This window comes from Mauremys mutica, chromosome 2, assembly GCF_020497125.1.
Source record: "Mauremys mutica isolate MM-2020 ecotype Southern chromosome 2, ASM2049712v1, whole genome shotgun sequence".
Lineage (NCBI taxonomy): Eukaryota > Metazoa > Chordata > Testudines > Geoemydidae > Mauremys > Mauremys mutica.
Window position 1 is genome coordinate 235093985 of NC_059073.1, and position 14225 is coordinate 235108209.

The 14225-nt window shown below is 44.3% G+C and overlaps 1 protein-coding gene across 1 annotated transcript in view; it reads right to left on the reverse strand.

Annotated features, from left to right (window-relative positions):
• Positions 1 to 14225, reverse strand: part of DNAH11 (dynein axonemal heavy chain 11) — a 305959-nt gene that overhangs the window by 84762 nt on the left and 206972 nt on the right. The window contains exons 56-57 of the mRNA XM_045004937.1: positions 13427 to 13660; positions 11531 to 11677 (exon numbers count right to left, since the gene is read on the reverse strand). Of these exons, the coding sequence (XP_044860872.1) occupies positions 11531 to 11677; positions 13427 to 13660 (381 nt within the window). The remainder of the gene's footprint in view (positions 1 to 11530; positions 11678 to 13426; positions 13661 to 14225) is intronic.

Genomic DNA, 14225 nt, shown 5'->3' on the forward strand with positions numbered 1-14225 from the left:
CCCACTAATTAAATAAACATGCATTTAAAAAGCCATTTCAGAACAGCTACAAGGCACTTTGTAAGGGAGAACTTGTATACCAGTGGCTAAATTACCACCTACACAGAGCAATTACTCTTATCCTGAAACCACTCTGGAAATACACTGCAAAATTTGTTACCTGATCATTTCCTTTCTGGATATGGCCTCTTTGCCATTTGAAGACATTTGGATTGCTATTCGCTTCCTGCAAATATCATAGGCAGCTCAGACTTGTCCATGAGGCTCCACACCTTGAACACACTCCTCCTGCTCACATTCCAGAAGTGTATAATAAATGTGGCTGAATAAAGTGCCACTGTTACAAAAGTTTTATTTTTAATCTACTAGTAAAAATTTAGTGTTTCATTACAATTGTGGAAGCACTCATCTGGAGTGAAAGTGGAAGGGTCATGGCTCTTTCTTAGAGCCTCATGGACAAGTATGAGAGGCCTCCAACATCTGTAGAATGAGGAAACTAAAAATAGTATAATTAAGTTATTTAGGTACCATGGCTTGGAGCACTTTCCACTAGGAATTTTCCTTCTGTAGAAGAATGAAGGCAAACTCAACAGCACTCTGTAAAAACAGTTTTGTTGGGAATGACTACATAGCAGCTTTACACAATTTCAATTCAATTCAGTGAGACTTTATTGGCATGACAACTCACACAAATATTGCCAAAGGAGGAGAGGCAGGAAGAGGCAGATCTTCCTCAATGGTTGACTCCCTTTCTACCCAGGATACTGCCATCAAGAATGTTGAATGGGCACTGATCCCCTTGGGATTGGTTTGATGTCTGGTGATGGAGGAGCTTTCAGGCCCAGACATTTAGGGTGAAAGAAATGAACAGATAGCAGAACAAATCAATTCCTAGGGTAAAACTGAACTACTCTTTCATACAGGTGTAGAGGCTTTGGGAAAAGCAAAGGAAGAACAATTTTCTGTGATGTGTGGAAAGAAGAGTTTATCTTGGTAACAAATGATTCAGTAGTATGAAAAATGACTGTTATGGAAGATGTAGTAAGAGCAGAGGCTTCAGACTTTTCTGATATGACAGTGATCAAGAACCATGACTGTATGGAAATGAAATGCAGGGACTTAGATGCCATCTGTTTGACTGGTTCATGAGAGCCTACAGAATTGTGGGAAGATCCCAGGTAGGAAAAGGCAGGTCTGACTGCTAGTTTTGGTAGACATGCTCCCCTAAAGAGCCTGACTACCATTGGGTGATCTACCAGAGACACGGAAGAGCCTGTGTTTATAACACTATTTAGTGCTGAGACATGAGATATAATGGTAGGAGGTCTTTGGCCCAAGTTTAGGCCATCTTGCAAGACATCCGGAAGAGCTAGGATGACTAGTTTCCTGGAGTTGTCTTTCTAGCCTGATGTCAGTAGAATTTTGTCCAAATTCTTGTGTAGGCTAAGAGGGTGGAAGGCCTGTGGGATGCTAAGATAGTCTATTATTGTGGGTTATCTAAGCTAGTCAAGCTGTCACACTCTAAAATCAGGACCTGGCTAAAGGACAGGAGATCCTGTCAGGTGGGAGACTGCCTAGAAACAGTTCTCAGTACCATGGCTTTCTTCCATGATTTCCTCTTTTTTCACCTTCTGAGTGACCCTTCCTAGCAGAAGGGCAGGGAAAGCACAGAGCCAAAACAGATCTGAGTCAGAGTGTCCAGTGAGGTGTGGTCTTCTTCTCAGGTAAACAAGAGTTTCACCTTTGCATTTTGATTGTATGCAAATAGATCTCCCTGGAGATAGCCTGGGGTACTGGAAATCAACTGTAATAGTTCTAGGTTTAGGGAGCATTCCATGTAGTCTCTCTGCTGATAGCTTAGACAGCCTGCTTTTGTGTTCAGCATCCCTCTTATGTAAATCACTCTGATGCAGCCTGGGGTGGCCTTCTGCCCAGGAGACAATCTGTCCCACTTCAGCAAATACGCTTGAGTTTCTTGTCCCCACCTCACATTGTATAGGAATTGGGTACTATCCCTTTAAATAATTTGGGAGCCCTCAAGTAGGCCTCCCTGTCTTCTGTTCTGAAGACATTCAGAAGCCTGGTAGAGCAACAGCATCCATAAGTAGCTAGAGAAGTCTTGTGTTTTTGTATATAGTTAATAAATACCATTATTTGGAATCCAGTTGTGCCCATGTGGTTTCCCCATATTCTTCCTGTTGTGTAGAGGGCAAGGACAACACTCTTTGCCCATTTATATACAGAAGAGTCATCACATTGTTGTGCTCCTTTCTCAGGGCATCCTGGAAGTCCCAAAGAGCCAGCCTGAATGGTTCTTGATCAGTGAGGATGGTTTGATTTGTGTAGTACCAACAACCTTGCAGAGGTTTCTCTGGAAGAGTCTTGGATGGTGCTGGGTAAGCCCGGAGGTCTTAAACACTGTCCTGTCTGAGTCCCTTTTCCTGGCCAAGTGAGGGCCCCTGAGCTGTGAGAGATTGTGGGAGAGCGCCTAGTCTTTGCCTCATGATACAGTTTCCTTAGACATGGGAGCACCTCATGGCCTATCTACTCAGTTTGACCATCTCTGCCATGTGGGAGAAGAGGGGAATAGAGGGAGGGGACTGATTCAGGGAAATGATCTCTGGAAAACTGTCCTTCGGTAGATGAAAGATTGATTGGGGGCAGGTTGAAAAGGGTAATTTTGCGCACTGCTGCCCTCTGAAATTGGGGATTTAAAACTAGGGTGGTGATAGATAAGCGAGGAGTGCTGAGCTTCTGCTTGGTTTGCATGATGGAAAGTGGAGAGTTTGGAGAGAGGGTAGGAGAGGCCTGGCCATACTGTGACACAGAAATGCCATTGGTGCCAACTGGTTCACTGCAACTCCTGTCTCAGTCCTGACAAACTCACTATACCTAATAAATTGCTTTCATGGTATTTTTTTTTTTTTAATAGGAGATATACCAATCTCCTAGAACTGGAAGAGACCTTGAAAGGTCATCAAGTCCAGCCCCCACCTTCACTAGCAAGACCAATTTTTGCCCCAGATCCTTAAGTAGCCCCCCTCAAGGATTGAACTCATAACCCTGGGTTTAGCAGGCCAATGCTCAAACCACTGATCTATCCCTCCTCCCCTCCCTAAAGATTTATCTATCCATAAAAGATAGCATGTGAGATCTCTACTCAAAGTGTGTATCTTATTGATACCCATAACCATTATGAGATGTGGGTATGGTGCTATTTAAGGAGTAATGTCACTATACTGAAAATTATGCTCTTATGGTCTTGGAGTGAAAATGAGTCACTGGAGAAGCATATGTCTCAGCAGAGGCCCACTCAAGTTGGAAGGTGTTGTCACCCTGCACAGGCTAGCCAAATATGTAATGTGTTGCTCTGTTGTCCTCCATTGCAACAATCCAAAGAAGCCAACAGAAAACAAACTATAAACATTGAAGCCAGCTGGAAGTGGAAAGGAAAGATATGACAACAAAGGAGTCACCCTGTCTGTGAATAAAGGCAACAGACTGATTCAATATATCAACAGGATGGAGAAAAATACTCTGGATCCATTCTCTGAGGAGCAGAAATGCTTCATGAAAGATTGGGTCCTGGCTTCTTGGGGCTAGTGAGTGCTACAAAAGACTGAACATTGGGGGTGAGAATCTGCTTTATTAGCTAGGAAAGGTAACTGTCAATAAGTGTAGGCCCTAGTTCATGTTTTATGGTTTTGTTTTATATGTAACTGTTTGTTCCCCCTGGTTTCTATATGAATCTCTTTTTTTCTTAAATAAATTTCTCTTTGATTTATTATAACCAAACTCAAATGCTGCATGTGATGTAAGGGTGGTGTTCTAAGGCAAAACTAGGGTACACCATTCCTTTGGAAATGGAGGATCTGGGATTTCTGTGGGCATCCAGTGATCAGGGGCTAAACATCACAGGGGGACACTTTGAATGGACTTAGGGCCTGGAGTGCAGCTATTTTCAACTGGCAGGGCTGGTGTAGCTTAGAGAAGAGTGTTTGAGCAGCTGACAGGCTGATTCTGTCAGGGCGTTAACACCCAGCTGGCATAGGCAAGGCTTCTTTGCACCGCAGGCAGGTGGCAACAAAGTGACTCACAGTCCTGAATGCCCCGAGAATCATCACACCTACCCCAAAGCAAAGAACAAATTTCAGAAACAAACATGACCATCAAAAATAGCCCAGGCCGCCAATAATTTTCCCTTCTAGATGCTGTGGGACAGTCACTTGCACAAGTACCACCCCCGTGTCTCCCCGGTGACCACAGAACTCCTGCTTGACTATCAGACACCTACTATGCGGGTTGAATTATTTGAGCCCTGGCCGATAAGAGGTCTGTCTTGGCTCCCTACAAGCTCAGGGTTACTCCACTGGTCTGGTCTCATACAGTCTGGCTTCATCCAAGTCTGAACCTATCAGATTCTTCCACACTAGGTTATTCTGAGCCCTCAAAATACATTTTAAGCTTCCTGGAGAATCCAGGTCCTTGAGTAGATAACCTGGTGTAAGTGAGATGTTGGCTAGGAATCCTGGTTTAGCCGGGGCTCTTTGGTGCAGCTAGCTCTTCGAATTTCAGCAGGCCCCATTGTTCCTTGGGAGTAGCAGAGGTATATTCCAAGTTACCCCTGTGATATCAGGATTCCCCTGCTCTCCAGCAGAACACCAGATCTTCTCACTCTCTTAGCTCCCACACCAGCTGCTGCAGCAGTAGGGATCCTGCCTCTGCAGGTTTTGTCGGGGAACAGGAAGCTCAGTCTCTAAGGGCAGGTCCACACTACAGCTGAGATCGACATGCTGAGATCGAGCCACCGGCGGTTGATTTAGCAGGTCTAGTAAAGACCCACCAAATCGACTGTAGATCGCTCGCCAGTCCACCCCTGTACTCTACCCCCAACGAGAAGTGTAAGATAAATCAACGGGAGATTGTCTCCTGCCAACCCCCCACCGCGGTAACTCAATGTAAGGTATGTTGACTCCAGCTATGTAGCATACGTTGACTTACTTACGTAGACATAGCCTAACCCTCTGCAGGGGCTACTTCTCCTCTGAACAGGGAGTGGGTGGCTCATTCTCCAGTGTCTCCCTGTGCTCCTAATGCTTCTCTTTCCTGGCTCAGTAGGGGAGCAAGCTGCCTGGCTCCCTGCAGTGACTGAACCTCACGCTGGAGGAACAAGTTGCCCAGCCTCTGCCTGGCTTCCTGCTGTTGCTGCTACCTGCAGGGGGAAGGTGTTTACCACAGCCCCCACTCTTCCCATCCCCAACCTTCACCATCTGGGAAGTGCCTGCAGGCTTCTCTCCCAGAAGTCTCTGTGTAGCTGGGCAGCACAGCTTCTCTCTCTCTAGCTGTAGGGTTGTCCCATTTTATGTCTTACCTACTATATAGGTGAGACTTCTCTTGTTCTGACACTTACTGATGGTCTCCGCTGCCATTCACATATCCAGGGATTCTAAGGAGACCCCATGAGTAACCTGACATAGTGCAATGGGCTCCCCTAGTATTAGCACTGGTTTAATTTCAGGTGTGAATTTAAACAGATATAGTTAAATCAATACAGATTCCTTGTGGGCACTCTTATTTTGGTTTAAGAGAGTTTTATATCAGTTTGTCTGAAGTCTATTAGGAAAGGCTTAACCTAAACCAAATTAAGCCACTCTTAAAACTGAAATAAGAGCATTCACACATTCTTGTGCAATGGCTGAACTATATCAGTTTAAAAACCGATTTGGGTTATATCACTGCAAATTTCTCATATAGACAAGCCCTTAGTACAGGATTTCTGTATCCAGGGCCGCCCAGAGGGGGGGGGGCAAAGGGGGCAATTTGCCCCGGGCCCCGCAGGGGCCCCCAAGAGAACAGCGGAGGCTCCCGCCTCCGCCCCTCTCCTGGAGCCTCAGCGCATCAAGCGCCGAGTCTCCGCCGGGGCCCCTGAGCCCCGCCCCGCTCAGAGCCGCGTGGTCAGAGGGCGGGGCTGGGAGCTCCAGGCTGAGCTCGGCTGCCTCCGCTCGGCGGGGAGCTCCCAGCCCCACCCCCTCACCACGCGGCTCTGAGCGGGACAGAGCTCAGGCCCCGCCGGAGGCACGCTGCGGCTGTTCCGGCGAGGCGCTGAGACTCCGGGCGAGGAGGGAGCCGGGGGTAAGAGGCTGGGGCCGGGGCGGGGGGGAAGCGGGACCCCCGCCGAAGCGCAGCCCGGTCTTCGGCGGCGGGGGGTCCCTTCCGTTCCGGGACCCGCCACCGAAGTGCCCCGACGCCCCGGGGGGGGGACCCCCCCCCCCGCCGAATTACCGCCGAAGACCGGGCTGCACTTCAGCGGCGGGTCCCACTTCGGCGGTAATTCGGTGGTGGGGGGCTCCCGCCGCGGGTCTTCGGGGCACTTCGGCGGCGGGTCCCGGAACGGAAGGGCCCCCCGCCGCCGAAGACCCCGGGCCCCCGGAATCCTCTGGGCGGCCCTGTCTGTATCACTTACACTTGCATATTTGGGAGGTTACTGTACTTATGTTTTTAAGGATATGCTGCCTGGGGCTGAAGTCAGTTGTACTTAGTTTGGTCTTTAGCCTTGTATCTCACAACTCATGTGAAATAGCTTCTCACGCACACATTTCCTGTTAGGTCTTGCTTGAATAAAGTCTAATTACAGAGAAAGAAAAATATTACAGTGACTGGGATATTAATACTTGGATAGATGCTACAGTGTATTGGTAGTAAAAAGTCTCCCCAAGAACTTTTACTATGAATAGGGGGGAGGAATAGCTCAGTGGTTTGAGCGTTGGCCTGCTAAACCCAGGGTTGTGAGTTCAATCCTTGAGGAGGCCACTTAGGGATCTGGGGCAAAAATTGGTCCTGCTAGTGAAGGAAGGGGGCTGGACTCGATGACCTTTCGAGGTCCCTTCCAGTTCTAGGAGATTGGTATATCTCCAATTATTACCTTAGCTACAGTAGTTATTTGTACAATAATCTGGGCTGGCAGCTCTGTGTGTGTGTGTGTATTTAGAATACATAGATACACATACGAAACAAGAAAACAACAAACTAGGAATAAACTCAGATTAAGGCACACATTGCTAAATCAGGAAACTCAATCCCTCCTGCCTTTCCCCACTTCCAAAACAACATGAGTTCAGGATTGAGTTGGTGGGAGTTACAGGTTGAATTTCCCAGCATTCGTCGGTTTGCATCACAGACATAGCATACTTTAAAATTAAGTACTGTGTATAGTTTTCAGCTCTTCCTTTGTTCACACTTTCTCTCCATGTGCTGCAAGCCTGCTAGCCTAAGCTACTGATACTACTATATATGGGAAAAATACAAATTCTGTATTAGACAAGCTGCACTAATATGGGAAGATACAAGTCAGCAGATCAGCCCGACAGCTGTGGCAAGACAAGGTGGGTAAGATAATATCTTTTATTGGACCGGCTTCTGTTCGTGAGAGAGACAAGCTTTTGAGGTGCACAGAGCTCTTCAATAAATTGGTCTAATAAATGATATTACCCCACTCACTTTGTCTTTCTAATATCCTGGGACCAACATGACCACAACAACGCTGCATACAACATATGTGGCACCATTTAAAAATGGTAAGAACGTGTACCAGCTGAACTCTCCTGCATCATAAACAGTACCATGCAGTGGTTTGAATATGATGCAGTACCTTCCATTAAACAGAACAGACAATTAAAATATCACACAAGCTTATTCTTTAGTTTTATTTCCATTTTCTGATTTCCCTCATTTCCTCTTCTTTGTTCTTGTTTATTGTGCTACTACTCTTTGCTTCTTGGTGGCTGGAGGCAGCAAAGAAGCTATACGTATTGATTTTAAGAAAAAAAGTAAGGGAATGGGAGACAGAAAGGTGATTTCAATCAATCCACTCCTCCAAGTGGAGGTAGGACTTTTAATACTGATCTCCAACATTTTGGTAGTCCAGTTCAGGGCAGAAGTGCCTACAGATAAGAGCTCCTGAGCAATATCTGAATTGCTGGGAAAGCTGGAAATAAAATGTACAATCACACGTAAAAATAGTTGGACTAGTGAACATGATGATCCAAGTGCAGCACACAAACAAAAACCATTGTTTTAGTTGGTGGGGGGAGCCAGAGTGGTTCCAGCCTCACTCCCCATGCTTACCCAATGTAATTCCAGCATCCACAATACCTATACTACTCTGTACTAGTGTGACAGTGTTGTTTTCTGCTTTGAAGGGGGCAGGTTCCTTATTAGAAAGCAAGACATAGCACGATGCATCTATAGCTGTACAGCTGCTCTGATGTGTTAGAGTGACTGCAGCTGCCCACAGAGTAGCTGCAGTGCTGCTGCCACTGTTTACAAGATCAAAAGAAGTGACACCTATAAGCAGACTCTCTTGACTCCTGTACAAACTCCAGCTTACACCATAGGTCTGGTCCCATCCAGACTCATCCTTCCTCTCTGGGTGATTCTGAAGTGATCCTACCACCCCATCCCTCCCCTCTCCTCTATAGACAGGAACAGCAAAAGGCAGCATGCATCTAGTAAATGCTTTAAAAACTTACAAAATCCCTACACCATTAGCTTCCTGTGCTATTCTGTACCAGTAGCACCCTGGAACCCCCATATTCACCATGGTGATATGTTTATGATATGTTTTGTGCAAAATATACCTTCTGAGGTATCGTTTTAAAAGTCTTGATCTGTTGTACATACAATCCAATGGGATATTAATGTTCTGTCATTGTATCTGAAGTTAGGAAGTATTGTTACTGAAATATGTTGTGAGGTTGGGAACACCCAAAACCAGCCTTTCAGTTACAACAAAGGAGTGGCCATCAGTAGCCAGACAGCGTCTCATCAACACTCAAAGAAAAGAATCCACTGTCCCAGAGACTCCTTAGAGAAGTCACGTATGAAATGGAGACTGCTTGACCAATGGGGAGTGCCTGATCCCATCATAACAGCAAGGATCTTTCCAGCAAACTGGAAAAAAAAATAAAAAAAGAGGGGAAGTGACATGATCACTTGCCCTCTCTTCGCTGCTCCTCATGTCAACACCTGGAAACTCATCTGGAAGGCAAAGGCTTTGAACTGGGGAAATTTGGTCCCAGGCTAGAAAGAGAGTCCAGTCTGTGTATAGAGGAACTGTAACCTGGTTGTATCATCTGTCAAAGCTGTTTGATTCAAGACTTGCTTAGTTACCTTAATCCTAAATGTTTAGTTTATCTCTGACCTTTATGCCTACCACTTATAATCCTTAAAATCTATCTTTCTGTAGTTAATAAACTCATTTTGATGTTTTATCCTTACCAGTGAGTTGTCTAAAGTGCTTGAGAAATCTGCTTAGGTTACAAAGGCTGGTGCATGTCCACTTTTCCACAAAGGAGTGGCAAAGTAGGTAATGAACTTGCACTGGCGAGGGTTCTGACCCAGTGCAAGATGGTACAGTTCTGGGGTGCCAGGATGGGGGGCTGGAGGAACCTCCCTATTGATAGTTCATGAGTGGCTGAGAGATCATTCATGTATCACAGGTGTGTCCCTGCCTGTGGATGTCTGTGTAAGTTCAGTGCCTATTAGATGTTTGTAGCTTGACATCAGCATCAAAGTGTGAGGGATACCTCAGGTTGGTGAGTTTGGAGAGGCTCAGTGGTTCCACAGGCCAGGCTGCACTCTGGGGACCCCGTAACACTTCCGCACTCTAAAGGTTTTAAACTAAAGTAATTAAAATAAGTGTGACCAATTGCCAACATTCCATGGTTTGAAAAATATTTATAAACTGCTTGAATTCTCATTTGCTTATCACTTTTTATAAAAAATTACAGGTGCAGATTAATCTTTATAGACCATTTGCAGCTTTTTAAAGTATCTTGGGATTAGTGTAACACACACACAGATACTTTCATCCCAATTAATACGTTTTAGAAGAGCAATAAGACAACTAAAGGGAATGTGGTAATTGTTATAGTCATAAGGCTATGCCTCGAGCCTGGAAAAAAATGGCCTGGGGTGTGATTATCCCACGATAATCACACTAAGTGTTGTACCTAATTGCTTAATGAAGTAATTTGAATTGTGGTAAGGAAATTCCTCAATCCTAAATCTATCAGAAACATGCAGAACAGATGCAATAAAAAGTCCACTGAAAGATGATTGAAAAAATTGGGAGCTTTTCCTGAGCAATCCAATCTGTGCAAGTTTAATGACACTATTTTGATTTTAACATTTATGGCAAATCTTTTAAATTCTTGTATAAAATTTGATTTGCAAAGGTTAAAGTCCATAATTAGCATAAGCTGGAGAGATACAAAAAGGGTCCGATACAGTTTCTATTTGTATCAGTGGCAAAACAAAAAAACACCATCTTTACACGAAAGCAGAATGAGGCTCAAAAATTTGCATTAAAAAAAATAAAGTGCACCTAATAGTAACCCTTGTATCATAGAATCATAGTTCTTGCTACATAGACTTGCTACCTCAGTTTTCATAGCAAATGCCAAGCTTGCAGAAGTCCATTAGGGTAGGAAGACTTAAAGAGATCAATGGCTACTATAGCATAAAGATATATTCACTGTATTTTTAGTGCAAAAATAGGATGCTTCATTTAGTGGTTTAAACATTTTGGTTCAGGATAAAACCCTGAATTTGAGTCTAGTTTCTCTATCTTTTTAATAATAAAATTGATAGATAATTCTATATGCTGAGCAGAGCAGAGAAAAATAATGCAGATTCTGAACTGCTTACACATAGGGTGACCATATTTCCAAAAGGGAAAATGGGACACTGCGTGGGGCTAGCCCGAGCGCCCCCAACCCTGGTGCATGAGGCTGGCATGAGCTGCTCGCCCAACACCTCCCCACCATCTGGGGCTGGTGTTGCTGCTTGGTCAAGCCCTGCCTGCCCCCCATCCGAGCCCTGCACGGGGCTGGCATCGCTGCTCACACTTTTTTGACAAAGGTGGGCATTTTTCCCATTTGCTCTTGCAAATTTGATCAGTTGGCAAGAGCAAACAGGACAAATGCCCACTTTCCCCAAAAAAGTCGGGATGACTCAGAGAGGACTTAAAAAAAAAAAAAAGAAAGAGACTGTCCTGGCCAAAATAGGACATATGGTCACCCTACATATACATCCCATAGAAGGATTTTAGGATTCAAAATTTGGAAATAAATGTAAGGCAATGGAATGAACTTTGATATCAATTGAGTTGTTCAATTTAACTAAAACCACAAAGCTTTTAGAAACCTAAAGTTCTCAGAGAAGACTCTGTGACCATTACTGTATTACAAATAGGCCTGATTCTGAAGATCCATTTCCATTATATGCTTGAATGAACTCAGTATTTATTGTTCTTTCATATCATTAAAAGAGCTAAAAGGTTGAGAAAATGCATAATGTAAAGAAAGGTCAAATGATAATCATGGCCTGAAATGCAGTTACATGTACAAGTATAATAATTCTTTAGACTTCATGCTCCCTAGAGAGGAAGCTGTTCAAAACTGTTCACCTACAAAGGTTTATTTTGTGTTAAATATAGCTCAACAACCCTAAATGGTGGAATTAGACTGACCTTTCGCTCCTCTGCATCAGCAGTGGCTCTTTCCTGGCTCACTTTCTCAGTCTGAAGCCCTATCTTAGTAATCAAAGCTTCAGCATCTTGATTTCTCAGTTGTAGTTCTGCCTCTTGAGAGGCTAGTTTGGATTTCAGGTCTTCTACCTACAGCGCAACAGAGAAGAAATGTTTTGGAGTAGTCATTAATCAGGCACACTTCTTGAACATGTACATTTCCTGAAGGGGGATATAACTTGTACTTAACTTTGTTTTCCGTTCCATTTCAAAGCAAAATAGTATCCATCCCTTATTTTTCATCTTTACTTGTTATGATTTGTTTCCATGTTACAGCCCCATTTCTGTGGCTCAGGGAAGAAGTTTGTTGCTTTCTAAATGAACTAACAAATTATACAAAACAATCAAACCACACCCACCAAAACCTCAACAGCTCCTCTGATGTGCCCAAACTGTGATCTGTAAGCAGCTCAACAAGGTCCTGCGAGCCCTGACATAGATGCAAGTGTATAAACAGCAGCAACAGGACATGTTGGAAAATGCTCATTAATCACTCTGAAGAGCCTTTCACAGATAATTTTAATGGAGATTTGCCGAAGGGTTTCCATTAAAAAAAATCAGGTTTTGTTTAACAAAGGCTACCTGTTTGTTGAAAGAGCAATTTATTGCTTGACATGCTAGTCAACCACATAAAAATATCCAACAACAGTATTTTTCCATGCATAATGGAAGGGCTTTAAATATATTTTATTCTTTGGTTTTTCTTACTCATCCAAGCACTGTATCTGGTTGTTGGCCATGATCTGATTCTGTATCAAATCAGAAGAGATTCACTATAACCTGATATGGACAGGTGCCAATCAGTACTAGCGGCTTTAAACCTCAAAGCCAGCAGAATGTCTGATGGCTCTTCTGTTTGTTTGCTGGAAAATGTTAAGGTGAAATTCTGAAGCCCAACAAAAAACCTATTACACAACCTCTCACCACCTTTGCCTCTGTTAGAACCCTGGGAATCTTCCCACTTAACCCTCTTGAGGCATTGTTTCATGAGCACCATGTGGTATCCTAAAGCTGACCGTTAATACAGTACTAAAAGTCTTTAATGTTGGCTGTTTTTTCCTATTGTCCAAGCTGAGGGAATGTGAAAAAAGTAAAGTCTGTCCCCCTGGTTCTCATGCACTAGCACAAAGTTGCAGTGCTGTGTAAACACTGCAACTGAATGTTTAAATGTTCCTTATAGATCGACAAACACAGAGACTTTGTAGTTTTAGCAAGGCAAATTGCCAGCCATGAGCCTTTTTCTGAGGCTGAGAGGGGAAAAGAGGATCCAAAGAGCTTTCCACTCCTGGTATCCCTGTGCAGAGATGAGTCACTTTGGTGGGGAACACAGGCACTGCTTACAGCTAGCTAGCATTAGCCTCCTAAAAAGAGACGGGAAGAAGTGATGGCTTCACCCCTCTAATCCTCCCTTCCCCATCAGCCAGCCAGCTATCATAGACAGGAGCATATCTGTACCTTCTCCCAGGGTGGCCCTGCTGCTACTGTAGTATGCGCTCTGAGCCTCTTAAAAAAATTTCTGGAGCCCTTCTCACCCCGCCAGGGTAAGCTCTGACTTTGAGCCACAATCTAGTTCAAATGTTAAGATAGTAACCCATTTCTTTGACAGATATCTACAGGTACCTGGAGTTTGAAAGGCAATACATAAGATAAAATCCAGTTTCAAAGCCCTAGTACAGCACTGAACCAGCAGTGCCAGAACTCAGCAGCCTACCAAAAAGGTGCAAAGACGTTTCAATACAAGATTACCAAATTTTGCCTGGGTCAGATTGAAAAAAATATGCATTCCTTAGAGGAGAGAGAACGACAAGAGTAGGTCTTTCCTCACATGTGATAATTTACCTGTGAAGCTGTTGTTTTTAACTTCTGAATGCCATTCACCAGATGTTCCATGCGCTTGGACACCTCCTTGTATTTCTTCTCCAGCAGGATCTTATAAAGTGAGATTTGCGCCAGGAAACTTTTTGGAGTGGTGTAATTGTACCGCCTCTCATTCTGATAATATTTTGCACTCATCTCATTGACACTGGTGTGAGCATAGGCCATAAAAAGGCAAATGGAATCCTGAACATGTGGCTGAAAACATCAAAGGACCAGAAACAAATTGAAATGCCAGGGCAAAGGAATATTTCAAAGGTTAAATACAGTTATATACCTCAGGAGAAGTTACACATCCAAGGAAGGATCGCCAGCAATAATAATTTTCAAACTCTATTTCAAAAGCATAACACTTTCAGTACACTAAACAAAGAATTCAAATAATCAAACTGTCTCCCCAGCTTCTTACAATTTAGAATAATTCTCTCTCAGTACTCACAAGACTTTCACTGCCACAGCAGTTGAGTACTATGTATAATTTCACCATATATTTGAGACTCCGCCCCTTCCCCCCAAGGCCCTGCCCTACTCTACTACTGCTCCGTGAGCCCCTGGCTCGCGCCACCCTTTCTCTCCAAGGCCCCGTCCCGTGCCGCCTCTTCTCCTCCAAGACCCCATCCCCCACTCGCTCCTCTCCACCCCTTCTGCCGTTGCTCACCCTTACAGCCGGTAAAAAGTGACGGGGCCATGGCCTCCCGGGCTCCCCATTCTGGCATCCCTGATCTGAGTTATTTTTAAAAAACACCAACAGAAGGCTAAAAAT